We start from the raw sequence: 22,704 nt of genomic DNA on the forward strand, positions 1-22,704 counted from the left end.
ACGTCAGCAATCCTGTGCAGTGAACGGTCCTCACAGGTCAGCCGTTCTGTGCGGTTGCCACTTGCATGTTTCCTAAGTCATCTTCTTCTTCATGTGTTCTCTTCACACTACCTGAAGGTTATCGAATGAACGTACAGTGAAAACAATATAATCAGGAAAAATTTGTTTTTGCACCAAGTGATACTATATTAACATTATGAAAATCTTATACTTGAATGTATATAGCACACTTAAGTTATATTGAGTCATGAAGATAAAGTTACTTTGGCAATTTAACATCTTGTACATAAAACTTTTCAAGAGTCAGTGGTACATTATGATAACCACCTGGGCTGGAGAGATGGCTCAGTGGTTTAGAGCACTGGCTGCTCTTCCAAAGGTTCTGAGTTCAGTTCCCAGCAACCACATGGTGGCTCACAACCATTTATAATGAGATCTGGTGCCCTCTTCTGGAGTGTCTGAAGACAGTGACAGTGTACTGATATATAAGCATATGCTGCCATATCCAGCAACCGCATTTTTAGTGTCAGCCAAGTTATCCATACTGGTCTTATTTTAATCTTTGTAACAGTTATACAACTTAACAGACTTAAAATTAAACACAGTATATATGTTGATTTTCAACTAGATATTATAATTGGCTATGCATTATAGCTTATGCATAACATAGTAATAATAATAATAATAATAGAATTCTAATCCTTTGAAACTGTTTACTCAGAGTCTCTAAACAGACTGCTCAGAAGTACATGAAATGTGTACTAGATGCTTCTTTCCTACTTCCTCTACCATTACCTTTCTCTTCAATTTTCTACAAAACAAACTCCTTACCTGTGGTACCAGAATGAACAGATAAAGACCTTTCTATCTGGAGTGGTGACATCATCTGTATTGTTAATTTTGCTAAGTAGATGGCTTCATATTCCTAAAAAAGATTTTAAATAGCTCAGACACAAGATGAAGTTACACATTTGTGTTCTTAGTTTATAGATAAGGGGCTAGTACCATACTCTTGCAAAAGGAATGAAGGTTCACAGTTCCTATCTGCTAATTGTCAGTTACAGATAATCAGAAACAAAGTTGTGCCAATGTATCTTCTGCCACTGGGCATTAAATAATGGTCTAATTCTATGTTAAAATAGCACAAAGAATAGAGGGACCCAAAACGTAAACCTGCAATTTTATTAAATGGTTCTAAAAATCAATAACAAAATTATTTTTTCCCTGAAGAAGTTTATCTTCCCCATCTCACAAAGACTTTTGTGAAGGGCCCCACGTTCTTTGAAATAAAGAATTACTCCTTCCTTTTGCAAAGTCTTCAACCTACCACCCCTGAAACCAGAGCACCTCAATCTTCTTGTTACATCACTGGCCATCTCCTTTGCTAGTTTTATTTCCGAATTCTCTGCATTTCTGAGTGCTGTACCGTTCTGCCTTTGAAATGTTTTTCCCTTTTCTTCTTCCTCTTCTCCCCCTCCTCTTCCCGGCACAATCTCAAAGAACTGAGGCTGGTTTCCAATGTGCTGTTTTGCTATTTAACTGAGACTGGCCTTGGATCTTTGATCTTCTGACCCTCCTTCCTCCTGAGACCGCAGGTGTATGAAGCACGCTCCCTTACCCTGCTACTAGGACCTGAACCTAAAGCCTGTCCACGCTAGCAAGCTAGGTAAGAACCAGTCTGCTGCTAGCTATAGTCCCCAGTCTTGGTTTTTCTTTTTAAAGATTTATTATTTATTTATTTATTTTATTTCTGAGTACACTGTATACATCTTCAGACACACCAGAAGAGGGCGTCAGATCCTATTATAGATGGTTGTAAGACACCATGTGGTTGTTGGGATTTGAACTCAGGACCTCAGGAAGAGCAGTCAGTGCTCTTAACTGCTGAGCCGTCTCTCCAGCCCTAAAAGCAGTTGTTTGTTTGTTTTTACTACTCTTGAACTCAGTGATCCGCCTGCCTTTGCTTCCCAAGCAGGGATTAAAGGTGTGCACCACCACTGCCCAGCTACATTATCCAGATTTAATCCACGCTCTTTCTTCTATTCATCTCACTCAGAAGAGCTTTCCTTTCCTTACATACAGGAGTCTGTCGCCTGAACACATGCATACAACTGTCTATTTCCTTTCCATTCTTTTAAAGATGGATAGGACCAAATTTTTTGTGAGCAGCATACTGCCTAGTATATGCAATGTTATCAGTTTAATGCTCTGTACCAGAAAACCAAACCAAACAACAAAATGTCTATTCATTTCATTCTGTAACCCATTCCTTCTTATAGTACCCTCTGTATCAGTGATAAGTCATCTTGAAACGGTCCAATCAAACACCTTTATCTCCCTCTTTTCTGACATCTTAGTGAGGCTGCAATGGCCCACACTACTCTCTATGCTTCGCCATGCTGCCCAAAGACGACAACAAGAAAAGATGCCAGAAAGTTGGTCAAAACAAAGACCCAGTAAACAAATCTGGTGGCAAGGCTAAAAAGAAGTGGTCCAAAAGTAAAGTTCAGGACAAGCTGAACAATCTCGTCCTGTTTGACAAAGCTACATATGACAACTCGGTAAGGAAGTTCCCAACTATAAGCTTTTTACTATAGCTGTAGTCTCTGAGAGACTTAAGATTCAAGGTTCCTTGGCCAGAGCAACCCTTCAAGAGGTACTTAGTAAAGGACTTAGCAAAGGGTGAGATGCCGCAGATGCTGGGAAAGATGCATGAACAGGTTCAATCAGCTGTACGTTTAGGAAAATAAAACTATTGAATCAAAAGAAAAACCTTTATCCCTTCCTCCTTAGAATCTGTATCTATCTAGTATCAAATCCTGTCAGCTAGCTACTTTCTAAATAAACCCAGCACCTGATCTCACTTTACCCTCTGCTACCACTTTTGTTTAAACCAAGCGTTTTATTGTTTTATTTGTAGTTGTGTGTACGCAGGGTGTGGTTGGTTTTGTTTTACCTTACAGGACTCCAGGGGTCAGAGTCCTGTCTGTCAGCTTGTACTGTCAGACCCTGGGGCCTTCACTCACTGGACCATCTCACCAGCCATCAGTCTCCCTTGACTGGTGACATGTCCTTTTACTTCTGGCTGTTGCCCTCAATTTTCTCTTTGGTTCACACAGCAGACAGTAGCCAGAATAACCTAAGAAAGCACTCCTCCACGTGAGTGTCAACCACGGCACATTTCTACCAGCATCACCATAAACCCAAGAAAAACAGGCTGTGGGGATGGAGAATGCTACTGTAGCCCAGGTTGGCTTGGAATTCATGACAAGCCTCCTGCCCAAGTCTCAAGAATGCTAGATTACACGTGTGAGCCACCAGGGCCAATTAAGGGAAAAAAACCTAAAAGTCATGTGAAGTGGCACAGGCCTTTAATCTTGGTACTCGGAAGGCAGAGGGAGAGGCAGAGATAGGAGGATCTCTGTGAATTCCAACACAGCCAGAGCCACATAGTAAACAGAAACAAAAAATGATTGAAATAAAAATGCAAACTGAAATAATCATCAGATTAGTCAGATTATAATAATATCAAGTATTTAGAAAGTAAATTCTACACCTAAGGTGTAGAGACAAGCCATTTTAATCATTCTACACTCTACCTTAAACAGAGTTGACATAGGAGTTCATTACCTGAAGTTGGTGGACAAATCCAGCATTAGGATTAATACAAAATCTCCTTTCTTGGACATAAGCAAATGCATCTCTGAAAACAGAGGAAGAAAAATTAATATAAAAGACCTATTTTATGAAACAATCCAAAATATTTTTCCATTTAGAATTTATTTGAAGGTGGGTGGAAGATGGTAGTGTGTGCCATAAATCCCAGCACTCAGGAGGCAGAGGCAGGTGGACATCTGAGTTCAAGACCAGCCTGGTCTACAGGGTGAGTTCCAGAACAGTAGGGGCTACACAAGAGAAACCCTGGCTCAAATAAACAAAAGAAGAATATATCTGAAATATCCCCTAAGGCTGGGGATATCCTGGGTTTAATCCCCAACACAGTAGAAAAAAAAAAAAATCCCACCTAGATAATCTGCCAAAACAGTAGTCAACAGTCAAACTATTATAGAGTTGATGTGTCAGGGTGGAGAGAAGTTAGGCCAACCAAATCCACAGTTCCTAGGCTCGCCACCTCTGACAGGGAACTTGCTTCATTTTTTCCTCACTGGTAAAGCAGGCATTTTGATGTGGCTTCTGGAGGACTGCTGTGAAGATGAGAGAAGTGCAAAGCACTTCTGCATGCAGCATACTTGTTACATGGTGCACATGCATAAACATTAAACAAGAACTCCCTGTGTTATAAAGCTTACATGTGATATCTAGTAGTAAACACTACGGATCAATAGATTATAAATATTATGACAAGATCCGAAATAAGGCAAATATTTTTCAACTATTTGCATTTGAATCTTTAAAAGTGGTATAATCAATTTTTTAAAAAATTTACGCATGTCTGCACTGTTCTAATTTCCCCTATTCTTCTCACCCAGAACCCAGTCACACCCCCATCTGGGCTCTGGATCCTTGCCTCCTTAGTCTATCAGTCCTCTTCTCGCATTAATCACTTTTGATTTTGTGAACCTGTTGTATAATGGTTTCCTTCAAGGTTGCAACATTCCTTCCTGCAGGGAAGCTAAAACAAACAACTCAAAAGCTTCAGGAAGTCCCTGAAACTGACTAGATTTAGAAGCCCTTCTCTCCAAATAAAGAGTTAAGACTGATGCAGTCATTAGCAGACAAGTCAAGCTGCTTCAAAGAAGCAGATAACGACTAAGTTTCCTGAAAGAACTTTACACTCAAGTACTAAGTCACATGAAAGAACATTCTCCAACCAGTTGAATGTGTTCCAGATTCCCAGCTTTTGTGCGCTGTCACCAAGACAGGGGTGGGCTTTGGTGATGCCAACTGTCATTTCTCCTCCTCTAAGTAATTCCTCACCCATATTTCTATCAGTAACCTCAATAAAATTCATTGCCTCACCAAGTTGGGCTATGGTGATAACCATACTTTGGTCTATTATGGGCTCCATATCTGAGGTGAGTAGATATGTACTGAATCTTCATAGGAAAAGTCTTGTCACTCAATAGATCCATTTAATGTGTGATCTTGGATTGAAACTATCTTTTAGAGTCTATGGGGTCATCAACAGGTAACTGACAGCAAGGTTTTTTACTCTGCTTAAATCCGTCAGAGGCAACTACTTAAAAAACAACCATACTGGTTTCCATCTGAGCCCAGCGCTAGGGTGTCCCACGACTATCAGGACTCAAAACAAAACCTGCCCGCAAAGAGCTGATCTTTCAGGAGCGTTCTCACTCCTAAGCCCACAGGTGGGACCCCACTTTCTCTCCACTGACTGTCCAAAGATAGACTCGCCAGAAGCACACAAGATCCAGGAATCACAGGGCTGCCTAAGACTGGACCCTTCCAGTCTCCACCTGTGCCTAGAGCTGGGGCTGCTCCACAGCCCTCGGGACTCAAAACTTGCCCACAGAGGGCTGGTCTCACAAGAGCGCTCTCTCACTTAAGCCCACAGGTGGGACCTGATGTTCAATCCACTGACAGTCCAAGGAGAGACCCGCTGACAGCACATAAGGCGCAGAAGCCATAGGGTGGCCTGAAACAGGATCTTCCTGTCTGCACTGGTCCAGGCTGTCCCACAGTCCTCCAGATCTAAAACATGCCTGGAGAGAGCTTGTTTCCCAAGAATGCTCTCACTCCTAAGATCACAGACTCCAGAGACTCAAATAACCCTATTAAAAATGGAGGAAAGAGCTAAACAAAGAATTCTCAACTGAGGAATATCGAATGGCTGAAAGCACCTAAAGAAATACTCAACATCCCTAGTCATCATGGAAATGTAAATCTAAACAACCCTGAGATTCCAACTCACACCAGTCAGAATGGCCACGATCAAAAACTCCGGTGACAGCAGATGCTGGTGAGGATGTAGAGAAAAATTCCTCCATTGTTGGTGGGATTGCAAACTGGTACAACTACTCTGGAAATCAGTCTGAAGGTTTAAACAAACATGGCAAGTAGAGAAAGGAGAAATACAGGAAGTAAAATGGAGCTGAATCCTGTGTTAAAGATATCGAATTAAGAGAGTGGTGACCCTGGGGCAAGATTCCAATGAGCTAAATTTAGGTCCAGGTAAGGTAGTAAAAGCCTTTAACCCCAGGAAGCAAAGACAAGCAGATCTCTTAGTTCAAGGCCAGCCTAGAACAGAGCAAGTTCTAGGTGAAGAAAAACCTAAATTCAGGCTTGGTGGACCACACACACCTTTAATCCCAGTGTTTAGAAGACAGGCATGCACAACTCCAAGTTCAAAGCCAGTCTATGGAACAAGATACAGGACAGCCAACCCTAGGCAGTGAAGGAGTTGGAAAAAAGAAAGCTAGTGGGTAATCTAATACAACAAGAGGGTCAAGGTTCCAGCTCCTGCAAGCAGCAGAAATTGGCTGCTTCAGCCGTATGTCTCTGGCTTTATATTCAGGAGGAGAAGGAGACCACTGGGACAATTGGTGATTAAGCAGAGATCAGCGTCACTGAAGTGAAATCTTCTGGGAAGTGTTTTCAGAGAGCACCAAGAAGCTGTGTTCAGAGATACCCAAGGCTGTACCTCATGCTGCAGCTGTACTTGGTAATGTGTAAGAATCACCCAATTGGTACCAGTTTTGAAGGCCTGAAGGGGTCATTAAAACAGCTGAGGCTTGGTACTGTGAGAGTCCATGGAAGGCCATTGGTGAAGGTCCAGCCTGAGCTGTAGTTGACAGCCTAGGACTAAAGGGGTCATGCAAAGGACTTAAGGCTTGGCACCATGAAGGGAGCCTATGGGAAGGGGCTATAGGTGAAGCCTAGTTGCATTGGAAGACCCCAGCATATTAGGGGTGCCAATACCATGAGATGATCACCAAGAACAACAACTGGTGGAGTGGATCAACCTGAGCTTAGAGTGCCACAGAGGGCAGAGCTGGAGAAGCCATGTCAACCCTCTGGAGGAGCTCTGAAGATCATGTGTGGATCCCCAGACATCATTGAAATAAGAAGCAGTAACACTGAAGTTGCCTTAGAGCCCCAAGATGTTTGAGATTCGAGAGATGTGGGCTATCTGCTGAGGGAAGCTGCTAACAGAGAGTGGAACAAGACCAGAAGTTTGTCATGAAAAAGGAGTGAAGATCTGAGGACTGCTTTGACATCAGACATGGAGATGCAGAGTTTGGAGTTTGCCCAGCTGGTCTCCTGTCTTGCTTTGGGGCTTATAATTAAGTGATTGGATGAATCTCAGAAGAGACTTTGGACTTTTAACACTGTTGAGGCTGCTATAGACTATGTGGACTCTGGAAGTTGGACTAAATGTAATTTGCATTATGCTATGCTTAGATGTGGTCCCCATAGCCTTATATGCTTGAACAAGCCTATGGGGCCAGGGAGTGGAATGTGATAGTTTGTATATTCTTGGCCCAGGGAGTGGAACTATTAGGAGGTGTGGCCTTGTTGAAGTAGGTGTGTCACTGTGGGTTTGGGCTTAAGACCCTTACCCTAGCTACCTGGAAGTAAGTCTTCGACTAGAAGCCTTCAGATGAAGATGTGGAATCTCAGTTCCTCCTGTACCATGCCTGACTGGAAGCTGCACTGTTCCTGTCTTGATGATAATGGACTGAACTTCTTAATCAGTAATCCAGCCCCAACTTAAATGTTCCACTTATAAGAGTTGCCTTGGTCATGGTATCTGTTCACAGCGCTAAAACCCTAAGATACCAATAGATGTCAACTGAAGTAAAATAAACACTAACATTTGTATCTAGACTATTTAAGCTGAAAGTAATCAATTCCCTAATGGCAATTACTTTTCCAGTTTTGCCTAATCAACTATGACTATCTATCTATAAAAATCTATCCATATTAAACCTTACATTCCTTATATTATTAAGTCCATTTAAGTGAGAGTGAACTGTTGCTAGGTTTGAGTGTTAGCTTACCTGTACTTCATCCCAAATGTCTCCATGATGTATGCAATAACAAAGGCCGCACTGAAGACAGAGAAACAATTAGAAAATAGAATTCATCACTAAATAAAAGAAAGAGAGATTATCTATCTTCATACCTTCTAGAGATACCTGCATTCCCATGGACAAGAACTTTTCCTGAAAAAGTTTAAACAATAGTCAGTCATCTAAAAAAATAAGAATTCGAATGTAAAATATACTCGAACCACATTATCAGGCTATGGTGAGTCTTCCTTAGATATTTTATTTCATGTACCTGCCACTTAGCTATTAATTTTCAAGTCTCTATTTTAATTATGTAGAGAATATAACAGATTTTAAGGGAAACTGAAAGTAGTTAAGTGGAAAAAATTTAAAAGCATAAGATAAAATTAAGTAGCTGGGAAGGTATGCATTTGAATATCATCTACCGTATAAAAACAGAAATTTTCTATCCTACATTTAGAAAAATTATCAACCAAAAGGTAACTAACAAAAATTCCCACAGATAAAATAAACACTATTGCCTTGAGATACGATTTAGTGGGTGGGAGCACTTGTGGCTCTTGCACAGGATCAGGCTTGATTCTCAGCACTCCAAGAGCAGCTCACAACTCTCTGTACTTCAGTCATAGGGGTCAGATGATCTCTGCAGGCTTCTGCAGGCCCCAGGCATAATATAGTACACATACATACATGTACATAAAATATTCATACACACAAAATTGTTAATAACAGAAAAAAATGATTTACCTCCATTTTGTAAGCTTCCATCAATAAACTCTTTTGTCTGAGGGTAAGAGAGAATGTGTTATAAAACACAGGTAGAGTAAGATGAACATTTAATACAGTAAAACAAAAGTAGGCTGAAAGTTACAGAGCAACATCTAATTTTTAAAAAACACAACTCTTGGGGCTGGAGAGATGGCTCAGCACATAATGACCTAGGTTCTATCCTGGGACACACGGTGGAGAGAACAGACTCCCAAAAGCTGTCCTCTGATCTTCATATGCACACCATGGCACTCACAAATGTGTGTGTGTGTGTGTGTGTGTGTGTGCATGCATGAGCACAAACACACAAAATATAATCCAATTAAGCAAATAAGGAAACCTCAGTGAGGGACTGGTGAGACGGTGCAGGGTTAAAAGCACTTGCTACCCACTGCCATGCAGAAGACCAGGAGCATGTTCCTAGAACCACCCTAACTCCAGTTCTAGAGGATCCAATACTTTCTTCTGATTTCTATGGGTTTTGTACCCATGCAATACACATACATAAATGTAATACAGGTAACATACATAAGTATCAACAACAACAACAACAAAAAAACCCTCAGTGATACAACTTTTAAAGTTTTTTTTAAGTTCACTTTTTCAAGTAAACCCTGCATTTTTTCAGTCATAATAAAGTAGAAATAGTTTTACAATCTAAATTATTAGGTTCAAATAATAAATTTTAGTGATATTAAAATATTGATACTTACCATAGGGAAAAAACGTATTATGTTTTCAACTGGATTATCAGCAATATCCAAGACTAAATATCTGAAAACAAAGCATTCATGGTAAGTATAATCTCAGATAAATCTCCACACAAAAACATGAAGTTTTAAAATAAAAATAACATCTCTTCAATTTATAATAAACTATCGTTTTTAATTACATTCCCATCCCATTGATCATCTAAGCGACTCATCTATTTGATGTCTGTGTAAGAGAATTTTGACTTTTTTGTTGTTTTTTTTCAAGATAGTTTCTGTGTAGCTCTAGCTACTCTGGAATGTGCTCTGTAGACCAGGCTGGCCTCAAACTCTAGAGATCCACCTGCTTCTGCCTCCCAAGTACTGGAAGTAAAGGCGTGCACCACCAACGCAAAGCATTAAGATGTTTGTAACATTTGGCATAAGTATCCTAAGTTTAAAAAAATACTTCTAACAAATACTTTTATATAGATGCAGAATATCTCTATAAAGATATTTTTAAAAAATTGGTAGTAGCTTTCTCCCAATAATCAAGTGGTTCATTTGCCTTTTGTTTTTAGCATATGTAATATAGTCTTTACTGTGTTATATTATTTGTCTTATGAGTTTCAATTTGGAGCCCAGCCTCCTAATTGGTAGGATTATAAGCATGTAACACTAAACCCAGCTTATTTTTAAATGAATCTAAAATAACAAATATTAAGACTTAATTATTCAACTGCAGTAATTAGAAGATAAATGAGAAAGCTAAAATTATATGAAAAAGTATTTAACTACACCAGATTGAAACAAACTTCAGTATTTTATAACTTTGTCTTGGAGAAATTCTAAGGGATTGCATTGGAGGGCAATATGCAATACCTATTGAAATGTATTGCACTCATTTCTATAAACTTATCCTATCAGTATACTCACAAATAAACAATGACATGCTCGAGGATGGTCACTGCATATTTTGAGAACACATAAGAAAGTCTGCAAATATACAATGTCCAGTAAGACACTGACTGAAACTGGACATGGCATACACACATGTAATCTTAGTCCTTAGGAAGCAGAGGCATGACAATCATTCATTCAAGATAAGACCCTGTCACAGACAGACAGAGAATGAGAGAGAATACATAAAGGTTTCAGAGAAGATCAAGGAGATCGCTCAGTGGGTAGTAAGTGTGAGGGTCTCAGTTCAAATCCCTAGAACCAGAAAAAAAGCTAGGGGAGAAAGAGAAACAGCTCAGTAGTTACGTGAACTAGCTGCTCTTCCAGAGGACTGAGGTTTGACCCCAGCACCCACATAACAGCTCACCTATAATTCCAGTTCCAGAGAAACCGATGCCCTCTTTAAATCTCCACAGGCACCAAACACAAAACAGTACACAGACATACATACAGGCAAGATATTCATACGTGTAAAATAAAAGTTTTCATGCAATATATATTTTGATCATTCTTTCCTCTTCCCAACCCTTCCCATATCTTCTACATGTCCATTCCCAATCAACTAATTTCAGCTTTCTCTGTTAAAGACACAGACACACAGACACACACAATCAAAACAAGTAAACAAGACCCAACAAGACAAAATACACCAAAGGAAAACAGAAAGCACACAAATAATTCGGAGTTTTGTGTTGAACAACTGCTCCTGGGCATGTGGCCTGCCCTGAACTGTAACTAATGAAAAAAAAGAAAAAGGTAGGCAAGGGGGCTTGAATGATGGTTCAATAGTTAAGAGTACCAACTGCCTTTGCAGAGGATTTCAGTTTGGTTCTACATCCATGTCTGGACCCATCCCCTGGAAGTCCTGTTCCAAGGGCACCTGCACTTATGTGCCCACATCGACAGAAGGTCAAACACACACATAATTAAAAGTAGTATCTTGAAAAGAAAGGCAAGGTATGGAAACTCAGATCTGTAATCCCAGTACTCCAATGGAAAGATGTGGGAGGCTCAGACTTCAGGAGACCCCTGAAGCCTGTGGGCCAAACTAACGTAGCATATGCTGCTGCAAACAACAAAAGACCAAGTCTCAACTCTGTTGTTTCTTGACCTCCATATGTTAGCAGGGGGCCAACTCAAAAACTATTAAGTCAGAACCACCTTATCTACAGGAATATGCTTCTGAACAGACACAATGAGAAATAGTAGTGGGTGCCTTTGAGGAAGGGAACTGAGTATCTAGGAGATACGGAATACAGAAAGACGTGCTAGAATTATAAACAAGATTTAAATATTTTAAATAAGTTCTATTAAAATATACACCATATAGCTGATACTTATGAAATAGCTGGAAGTTATATTATGTAACAAACTTGAAACAAAGTCATTATAGAATAGGGAAAATAGTTACCTAGCCTGCTTCAGGATCTGGGCTAAATCTTAAAACACTTTGAAGATCAGTGATAATAAAACAACATTACATGTTTTTTCTATGAAGCACAGCAATAATTCTTACCTAAGTAACTGTAGAAAGTTTGGTTTGATAAAGTTTGCTTCAATATTTTGCCGTATGCAAATTATATGTGTTATGCCATGTTTCTGCAGTATGGGTAGCTATAAAAAATGGGAGAGATAATAGTTTAAAATACAAAATATCACCTTATAATATTATGTCTGAAAATAGAAAAGACTCATATCTAATCTTTAAGTACAGATAATTAAAGCTAATTTTATGGTCAATTGGCCTGAAGTGATCCACAAGACAAGTCTATCTATTCAAGCTTAACACACAGAATGTTCTCTGAACTTTAACATGGACATTATTTATGTTTATTTCTAGAACTTGATGAAAACTTAAAAGATAACTTTTCAAGAAACCAGTACTATTAACAATTCTTTCTAAAACCAGAGAGTTTACAATTATGAGTTCCTAATCTAGAAATCCCAGGACTGCCAATGGACTGAGCTCTGTGGATCAGTTTTGTTCTGGGAGAATGGGAAACAGTACTCTAACCTCAGCAGTCACGATAGTTGTAAGGAAAGAAAAAATATGTACTATAAATACTTAGTCTAAACAAAATCATGAGATGAAATCCCTCGTGGGGGCATGACCTTTTTATGACAAAAAAAAAAAAAAAAAGAACCCCATAAAGCAGGGACACACCATCTGACAGACAAAGTCAGGCTCCTAGGAACTCACTGTGTGATGCATATACCTCATCTCAGATGCCCCAGTTTCCACAACTGTGGGAGGTAAGTCACCCACACCATGGTACTTTCTTGGAGGTGTCCAAATTGACTAGACAATATGGTTTTCTTAATGTTAATCAGAGTTGTATTTTTCTGAGTACATTCTGGTACATAAGCAGGTGTTTGTTGAATTACCTTAAAGTGTTCAACAAGATTAATAATGACCCAACGTTCTATGTTCTCATGTATACAAACTCCAAAATTAACAGCATTTATTTTTTAATTTGTACTTAATAATTAAGTTGAGGTTTCAGCATCTACTTTATTTTACTAACATTAAAAACTAAAAAGGATGAAAGGAATCTGCTGTGAGTCGGTATGGTGGTACAGGCCTTTAATCTCAGTGCCTGGGAGGCAGAAGTGGCAGTGGATCTGAGTTTAAGGTTATCTTGATCTACACAGCAAGTTCCAAGTACACACAGCTTGAGTTACATAGTGAAACCCTGTCTCAAACAGTAACCATGAAGAAAGCAAACCAAGCCAAACTAAAAACATTTTTAAAAGCTTTGGAGGTACATTTAACTAAGTAAAGCAAAGTTTATCAGAATAAAATTCTAATGCAATGGTAGAATGTATTTGTGCTTTTCAATAGAAACATTTATAAAAAGTGAACTATGACTTTACCTTCCAAATACAAATAGACAAATGTTATAAAAAGAAATGAGATTACTAGCTAACAAGCAACCTGGATTCATCTCTTTTATTTAACTGGTATTTGGACATAGTAAGATATGCCTTTAGTAAATCAATCTTTTAAAAGGTATTCATCCTTCTAGGTTTTTTTACCCCCAGTATTAGTTTTTATAGTTGAAAGGTACTTTTTGGGGGGACGGTATGAATAGAATTTTGGGATATATTATGGTAACTCAGATTGAGAAATAAATACATACACAAAGAAGACATAAGATTGGACAAAGATTAACAGGAGTCAGGAGGACAAGAGAGGGAACAGGTATGTGTTTGAATAGCATCAAAATGTTTTTCACACATATGAAATAAAAGTGTCACAGTGAAACTTGTTCTACTAGGCAGAATTATATATGCTAACACTGACACAAATGATTGTGAGGACCTGCACCTGGTCATCATTACATTCTGGGACAACAGCTTTGCTGACACCATTTTCTAGGAAGTCAAAGCTCTATTTATTAACTGTTATGTCATCTACCCTTTCCAGCTTCCTCGTTGGTCACCTCAACTATCAAGAACCTTCCAATTTCAGGATGACTCTAAAAATTATTGTCATGAAACTCCATACAAAAGTATACTTAATTCTGAATCAGCAAGCCTTTGGAAAAAAATATTTGCCATAGAATGTTTCATGCTCTGCATTACTTAAAAAAATTTTTAGTATCAACCCCATAATTCATAAAGTTGAGAATTCCTTAGAAAGTAGTAAGACCACCACTGAATACTAAAATAAACCACCCCATCTTAATCTAAGAACTGAAGAAGTCTATTTCCAATGTAGAAGAACTGCTCTAAAACATGCACTCTTACTTTGTCACAAGTTAATATTCTGTTCTATTTCCTTCTCTTATACTTTGCATGCATCTGCTACTGGTCTAATTACTAAACGTTTGTAATTTATCTATCAAACATAAGACTTCATGAGAAAAAAAATTAGAAAACTCACTTGTAATTTGTGTGAGACACTTCAAAAGTATTAATGTTCTAGTAAACTTAAAAGTAGGTCTAAGTGCTATGAACACAGTGTCATATGTGTCCCCTAGTATAAAACTCTCACTATTAGAAACTTACCTGATAAAAAGTTGGTTTACTAAAGCCTCTTGGAGAACCTAACCTAAAGTTCATACCTTGCTTTTCATAGCAGAAGAGTATGGGCCTAAGAACAATCCGGGCAAAACTTCCTAGGGGGAAAAATACATACATAAAGTTTACACCTAGAGCAAATAAATATATAGCTCAATCTGTCTTTGTGTGCAGGAGCTAATAGCATTTGTAATATTCTGGCTAAAACTTTGATCAGGGAATATTCCCAGCCACATTTAGCCAACTGGGATGATAAAGACAGCTGTAGTCTATAAATTCAGGTGAAATGTTCCCAACTTAAGTTTTATTCTAAAAAGTCAGATATTTGAGATCCTACAATGCTTTTTTATAAGTAGGATTGGATATAATCAGCACATTATATTATTGACGTCTACATCAATAAAACCTTTTTAAAAATATTTATTTATTTATTTATTTATTTATTTATTTATTTATTATATGTGAGTACACTGTAGTTGTCTTCAGACACACCAGAAGAGGGCATCAGATCTCATTACAGATGGTTGTGAGCCACCATGTGGTTGCTGGGAATTGAACTCAGGACCTCTGGAAGAGCAGTCAGTGCTCTTAACCACTGAGCCATCTCTCCAGCCCTAATAAAACCTTTTTAACTTCTATTTATCAGCTATAGCCAAAAAATAAAACAGGCATAAAGGAAATCATCCTGTTAGAATTACATTTACACTAACTTTTATTTGGTCAAAGCAAAAAGCAATGCAAAAGCCAGGTAACAGAACATACTTACAATCCCAGCACCTAGGAGGCTGAAGAGGAGGATCCTGAGTTTGAGCCAGTCTGGGTTACATAGTAAGTTCCAGGCCAGTAGGAACTCACAATCAGACCCTGTCCCTGCTTCAGAAACAAAGCAGCAGAAGATGAAGTAGTGTCAACTGTCATCACAGTAAATAAACGCCAGCTGTAATCAATCACTGTAGATATTCACTAACTTCTTTTCATTTAAAAATAGTATCCTCCAAATATAGCTAAGGCTGGCCCTAAACTCCAGACAGTTCTCCTGCCTCAGCCTCTTGAGTGCAGAGATTATAGGAATGGCCCCACTAGCATCTTACAAGTATGAATTACATTTTAATCTCCTTTTTAATAAAGCAAAGCTGGAGTCTGATAAAGCACGAGGGTTAGACATAAAAATGAATAACTACCTAAAAGCCTCAATTATTTTATGGTCAAGACTCTTGAATTTATCCAAATTAGACATAAAAGCAAACTGTTTTAAAAGGAACACAAGCATTTCATTTTTTTAAATAAGGAAAACCAGTGACTCATTAAGCACACCCACATATTGCTATGATCTTAAATCTAATCCAAGCAATACAAAGAATTCATTTTATATATTACAATTTTTGACACAAATGTACGTATTTACCACAATATTCTAATTAATATATATACATATATGCAATACTCATAACTGTGTTAATATGACAAACCTACAGATTATGAACCAGCAGGTCTCCTTTGTGAAGCACGTTATTAAATAAAAGGGTCATTTGAATAAATTAAAAGTTGCCATACCTGCATCTCTCGTCTCATAGGGTAAGTCCACTCCTTGAAAAGGAATACAAAACAAAAAGATAAAAATATCACCGCCTGTCAGATGGCTCCAGTCTGACAATCTGAAACTTATCCTTGAAACCCAAGTAAGAGAGCAGAAATCCTGAATGCTACCCTTTGAGCCCACTGCTGCAAATGTACAAAATAACCTGTATGGTGGGATGCTCATAGTCACAGAATTTAGAGGGTTCTATGGCAGCCTGGTCTGCACAGTAAATCCAGACCAACTAGGGCTACTCTGTCTTACAGACACCCCCCACCCCCCACCCCTATAGCAGGTATCCCTGCTGACAGAAATCAGATTACAATTTGCCTGGTGTTATGCTGGGTGGAGCAGGGAATGGCTATAGACATTGGATACTTTCTTTTTTTACTTTCATTTATTAAATTTAATTTTCTTTTGCTTTATGTGTCTGGGTGTTTTGTCTGCATTACACCTGCACATGGTTTCTTCAGAGCCAAAAGTGGGTGTCAGATCCTCTGGAGCTGGAGTTACAGATGCTTGTGGGCTGCCGTGTTGGTGCAGGAGGTCAACCAGGAATACTAGACGAGCAGCCACCACTGAAACATCTCTCCAGGCTCAATGGGTCCCCTTTTAAACTGACAAATATCCTTCAGTCTTAGCCTGGCATGGTGGCACATGACTTTATCCCAGCACTCGGGAGCAGAGGCAGACGTAACCAGTGAAGCTGTGAGCTGCTGTATGAACGCTCCTCTGCCAGTGCTCTCACCTGCTGAGCCTCCAGCCCTGAGTCTAGACAACTCAGATCCAGAACTTACTTCCCTAATAAGTACATCTCTATTCAGCCTTTCAATGCGAGCAAAAACCTCATGGAAAACACCAACAAAGACTGATCACACAAAGTGGCAATTTTAATTACTGAGATTAACAGAATACAATATTATTTTTAAGTAATTAAAAAAACAAAACAAAAACTCTAAAACCAAAAAAAAAAATGGGGCTGGAGAGGTGGCTCAGAGGTTAAGAGCACTGACTGTTCTAGAGGTCCTGAGTTCAAATCCCAGCTACCATCTGTAACAAGATTTGGTGCCCTCTTCTAGTGTGTCTGAGACAACTACAGTGTACTCATATATAATAAATAAATCTTTAAAAAAAAAACCCACCCAAATAAAAAAAAAAAAACAAAAAACAAAAAAACCAAAAAAACATTAGCCAAACTTGGTGTCTTTAACTTACCAGTAGATATGGTTATCTTTTTTTTCTTATTTTGGTTTTTCAAACAGGGTTTCTCTATGTAACCCTGACTGTCCTGACAATCATCTATAGAGTAGGCTGGCACATTCACAAAGAGATAGTCACCTTTTCCTTAGAAAAGACTTTGTAGTTCAGGTCAGAGACAGTGTGTTTTTGGTGACACTGTGTGTGGTGTGTTACAGGAATAGGCACTGTGAGTGTGCACTCTGAAGACACCTGGCATTAGGCTGTAGGAACTGCAGCACTGACAGGCCTCCTGACCTACATCTGCCTCTGTCCCAGAGTTCTGGGACTGAAGGTGTGCACCAAAGATTTTCAAGTCCTCTATTGGCCAAACTTATTTCCTAAAGCAACTTGTTATAATCATAGGAAAAGCAATTAAAAAACTTCCTTATTTAAAGTAAGAACACTATGTGATTAAAGAAAGAGAATAGGAAGACATATTATAGGAATGACTAAGATCTGCTGAGAGATACTGTGTAGCAGAGGGAAAACCTCCCTATCCTCTGGTGCGGTGGTGCTATTTCATTTTTTTAACTGTAATTTTGCTAGTGTTATGAATTGTAATGTAATGCAGATATCTGATATGTGACCCCCCCCCCCCAACGGGTCTTGAACCACAGGTTGAGAACTGCTGCTCTAGGATGTGATTAAAAAAAAAAAATCTATTAAAAAAAAAAAAAAAAAAAAAAAAAAAAAGACCTCGGTGAATCCCAATGTTTGGGAGGCAGAGGCAGGCAGATCTTCAGTACAAGACCAGCCTGCTCTACAGAGTTTGAGAACAGCCATTGTACAAAGAGAAACCCTGTGTTGAGGGAACACAAAATACTGAGTTTATGAAAACTGACAATAGACTAATAGAAGAAAAGGTACACACATTTATTATGTGTTCAGGGTAAACATCCAATACCAGTGATATTTAGAAACTTAAAGCTGAGTATGGTGGAACCTGTCTGCGGTCACAGAACTCAGGAGTCTGAGATTGGATAGTAAGAGCTTTGAGACTATGTATTTGGGTGTGTGTAAGAAAGCCACATGGGGGCTGGCTCAGTGGTTAGAGCACTGACTGCTCTTCCAGAGGTCCCGAGTTCAATTCCCAGCAACCACATGGTGGCTCACAACCATCTGTAATGAGATCTGGTGCTCTCTTCTGGTGTGCCTGAAGACAGCTACAGTGTACTTATAGTAAATAAATAAATCTTAAAAAAAAAAAAAAAAAAGAAAGAAGGAAAGCCATATGGACCAATACACAAGGACTCTTAGAGCGGATGGTTATGATAAACCCGTGCAGTGTCCAAGTCTCTCCTGTAAGTTAAGCTTCTGTCGCTTACCGTTTGCTGAGCCCTTTTTCAGGATCTATGTCTAGGAGGGCATTCAGAAACCTTCTTCTGCATCTGCTGTATTATATCTATCCAAGTAACCAGCATGTCAAACATTATTTTGGAGTGGAATTTCCTAAATCCTTTCAATTTAGCAAGAAGCTAGAAGGAACTCAAAGCAACAGGATAAATGTGCTTTTTGGTAAAGTACTTTTACCTGCAAAAAGTGAAGGGTTTTCAATGCTATTAAATTATTATTAAAATTACAATTATTAGATTTTAATCTCAATTTTTAACAAAAACAAGACTCCAAAGTTGTTTCACACTCTGTATAAGCCTGTAGACAACAGACCATGAAACACTGTCCTTATTTAAATCAAAAGAAGGTACTACAAAAGGATGTGGTGGTCACACCTCTAAATCCTAGAATCCTAGGAGGCAGAGGCAGGCAGATTTCAGAGTTTGAGGCCAGCCTGGTCTACATAGTGAGTTCCAGGACAGCTAGGGCTACACAGAGAAACCCTGTTGCTAATTATAATAACAATAATTACAAGAAATAAAAGCAAGTTGCATAGCAGCAGCAGAACAGAATGCTATTTCCATTCACAGGTCACACACACGTACCCTTATGTGGGGATCTCTGAAGCCTAGAGATGCTCAGAGAAAGTCTCATCTGAAATGATTCCAGTTGCCATCATCAGATGCTAATCTTCGAGAACTCTCTTCCTTAACCCTGCAGCTATGTTTTGGATATGGTTTGAGCATATCCAAAGAACAAGTCTTGAAATGTCTAAACAAGGAGTTAAAAAGTAGAAATGCAATACAAATACAGAGGGCTGAGGGGGCCTCTGAAGGTGATTATGTTTAGATAATGTCGTTAGCATAAACTTCATAACTGCATCCTGAGTAAGAGGAAGACCACATGGCTGACAGATATGGCATACAAGGCAGATAAATGCATGTATGAACGACCCTGGGGGACACACACCCTACAAGAAGGCCATTGCTCTTCTGGCAGCAGTTTGATCTTCTATGTGGAAGAAACTGTTGGCTGTTTTTGATGCCTTACATATATCATTGGGAAACAAAGTAAACCTTGTTAACTAGATAAAAGCTATAGTAAGAAGTTACAGTTTGTTGCAGGGAATAAATATCATTACAATAAAAGGGGGGGGGGGATTAAGCTCTAACTTCTAAGAATAGGAAGAGAGGAATTAAGATGTATTTAAAAACCCAAAAGAACTGGCACTGTGTGCTGTGGCTTGTCTCTGATATAAAACTTATTCTAAGTCAACCTCAATCTCTCTCTCTCTCAATCTCTCTCAATCTCTCTCTCTCTCTCTCTCTCTCTCTCTCTCTCTCTCTCTGGAGAAGTCAAAAGGCTGCTTGCAGGAGTTGGTTCTCTTCTTCCATCACAAGAAGAAACCACTTGTGAAACTAAAATGATTTGAAGATAAAATACCCCTCATTCACCTGATTGTACATTAAAGAAAAAGGTACAAATTCTTTTCTTAATTTATGATTCAACTTAAAAAATACATGCAAGTCTCAACCATCATTACTACAAATAAGAAAGAGACTTGTCCAAATGCCTATAATTCCGTCACTTGGTAGTTGACATCACAGGAGTTGAAAGACATTCCCGACTACACAAGACCTTGTCTTAAAATTAAAATTCATTTTAGACAAGTAGCTAGGACTGGTGGCTCACGCTTTAACACCAGTACTCAGGAGACAGACTTTAAGGCCAACTTGCTCTACAGAGTTCCAGGACAGCAAGAGCTACAAAGAAACCCTTTCTCAAAAACCCACAACCACAAGACAAACACAAAAGGGTGATCATGAAATGAAGACTTACAGCAGAACGGAGTATTTGGTATATGCGCTCCATCTCAAAGGTAACTCAGATTGGTCTCAGATTATAACCAAGGCTACTGTGAACTCCTTATCTTTTCTCTCCTTCCACCTCCCAAGCAGAGGGACTACAAGTGTGGTGGCCAAGAGCTGCCCCGAATACCTTCAAAACACTGAGAGATTAAGGGGTTCACACCTTCAATCCCAGCATTTGGGGTGCAGAGGCAAATGGATATATGCGAGTTTCCGGCCAGCCTGATCTAGTGAGTCCCAGGACAGCCAGGGCTGTGTAGAAAGACCTATGTCAAAACACACGAACAAAACTCTAGAATCCTTTTTTGATCCTATTAAGTGTCACAGCTAAGAATCCTTGCCTTGTTACTAATTTAGCCTCTGGAGAACTCTAACGTAACAGTTTCTGGTTCCATAAAATATTTGCAACTGATGTTAGGTAAAGAAAAATCAAGGTGGAGTGAAAAAAAAAAAAACCCTAAATTCATAAATTGAGAAATTTACTCTAGACAGTAATTTCTTCCAAAGGCAAGACTTAAGATTAAAAATTTTCAAATTCAAAGCTCTGTTTTTTACTTCTTTTTTTGTTAGTCATAGTTTTTTGTGGGGTTTTTGGTGGTGGTGGTGGTTTGTTGACTTGAGAACTATTGGAGGGTGCAATTCCAGAGTTCACGCCTCCGGTCTATCCCACACGTGGGGCTGTGTCCCGCATGTGAACCTAACATCAAGCTCAGGTTAAAAACAACTCCACAGCGTGTTGCTTTGGCAAAGATGAACAACGCCGAGGCGGGTGGTCAGGGGTACTCTGCGGGTTGGCTCCACCGACAGGGTCCCAGGGGAGGAGGACCTCACTGACACCCCTCGACGGCAAAAGGAAGAGTCTGGGACAGTTGGGCCAGAGACCGGCGGGCTGCCGGCGGACACTCACCTCGGCGTCGTCTTTACACTGCGGGAGCGAGGGGAACTCCAGTTTCACGTCCTCCATGGTCCCAGGGCCCCGGCGGGTGGGCGCAGTGCACCCGGCCGCCCCCCGGGGCTGGCAGAGGCGACAAGGGAAGGAGGGCGGGCGGACGGCGGGCTGGTGCGCGGAGGGCTCACAGCGAGCACTCGCGGACCAGAGGGTCCGGGCGGCTGCGACAGGAAGGCGGAGGGCAGGGCGGTGCGCTGCCAGCCGCCATGCTGCGGCCGTCTCCCTCCCGCAGGTCTCCGCGCCCCTCAGACAGCCGGGATCCGGCCCAGGCGCGAGCCCATAACCGTCTCCTCCCGCCCCAACCCGCGCGCCACAGCCAATCCCAGCCCACGCTCGCCGCCGGCCCGCCCCCGCCGCCGCCAGGTGTCAGCGCGCAGACGCGGGGGGCGGGGCCTCCAGGGGGCGGAGCCGCGGCGAGGGAGGGGAGAGGTCGGGGAAGGCAGTGGGCTGTCAGCCCAGCGAGGCCAACCCAGCTCGGTGGGAGGCCCTTCAACGTGCCTTCGTAAGCGACCACTCGGAGGAACGCTGCCCGATCCGTACCGGGGGTGTAACCAAACAGTAAGAGTTCAGCTTAAGTCATGTTAAACTACGCAAAACACTTGATACCCATCACCTTTAAACGAAGTAGAAAGTGGCTTCTTAGGTTTAATCTGGAGTGTAACAACTCAAATTATCCAGAAAATTTCAAGAAAATGATTCAGAAAAAATCAGAAATCTAAACGGTAGTTTACTTACTAAATTGTACTAAGTACCCTTTAAGATTTCTCCCCCGAGTCTAATTTTCAAATATGATTGTGTGAGAAGCTAGCATTGGAATTAAGTTTTTAAAGTTAAGAATCTATCTTCTCAAGGTCTCACTATGTAGATTGGGCTGGTCTTTAAACTCACAAGAGTTCTGGAATTAAGTGATTAAAGGCCTGGCTTGAACTTCTAAACAACCCTTTGTCTCACTAAAGGAATCTTAGCTGCAAGGCGTCTAACTAACACTCACTTCTTTTCACTGAATTGTAAGACTACTTCCTAGAGACCTCAGGACTATTATCAAAAAACATCCATTAAAAACAAAACGGAAGGAGGACCACGTGTAAGGACCATGTGTTTAACTTATATTTCTTCTAATTTTTTTCATGTTGTCATGTATGTAGTGCATTTTCAACATACAGAAGTATAGCTGTTCAGTAATTAATTAGATGGTCAATTTGATGTTCCATGGTCTCTAGTATTATCTAGTCTATTATCCACCTTTAAAAATTGCAAAAGGCACAGAATACCCTGCTACTAATTTTTAATTAAAAAATAATCCAAT

At 39.9% G+C, this 22,704-nt stretch overlaps 1 protein-coding gene across 1 annotated transcript; it reads right to left on the bottom strand.

Annotated features, from left to right (window-relative positions):
- Positions 1-13: 13 nt before the first annotated feature.
- Positions 14-21,650, bottom strand: STYX (serine/threonine/tyrosine interacting protein). Its single transcript, XM_080916859.1, has 11 exons — positions 21,357-21,650; positions 15,989-16,021; positions 14,479-14,532; positions 11,928-12,025; positions 9,476-9,536; positions 8,742-8,778; positions 8,108-8,147; positions 7,983-8,033; positions 3,631-3,703; positions 832-925; positions 14-111 (listed from the first exon to the last, which is right to left on the bottom strand). The coding sequence occupies exons 1-11, from the start codon at positions 21,411-21,413 to the stop codon at positions 38-40; spliced, it is 672 nt and encodes a 223-aa protein (XP_080772985.1). The 5' UTR covers positions 21,414-21,650; the 3' UTR covers positions 14-37.
- Positions 21,651-22,704: the final 1,054 nt, after the last annotated feature.

Source organism: Micromys minutus (assembly GCF_963924665.1).
Source record: "Micromys minutus genome assembly, chromosome: 5".
NCBI classification, from domain to species: Eukaryota; Metazoa; Chordata; class Mammalia; order Rodentia; family Muridae; genus Micromys; species Micromys minutus.

Coding starts and splice junctions, on each gene's coding strand:
- STYX (XM_080916859.1), bottom strand. CDS start 21,413: ATGGAGGACGTGAAACTGGAGTTCCCCTCGCTCCCGCAGTGTAAAGAC. Junction 16,022..21,356: donor AGTGTAAAGACGACGCCGAG/GTGAGTGTCCGC, acceptor TTCCTTTTCAAG/GAGTGGACTTACCCTATGAG. Junction 9,537..11,927: donor AACTTTCTACAGTTACTTAG/GTAAGAATTATT, acceptor CTTTGTTTTCAG/ATATTTAGTCTTGGATATTG.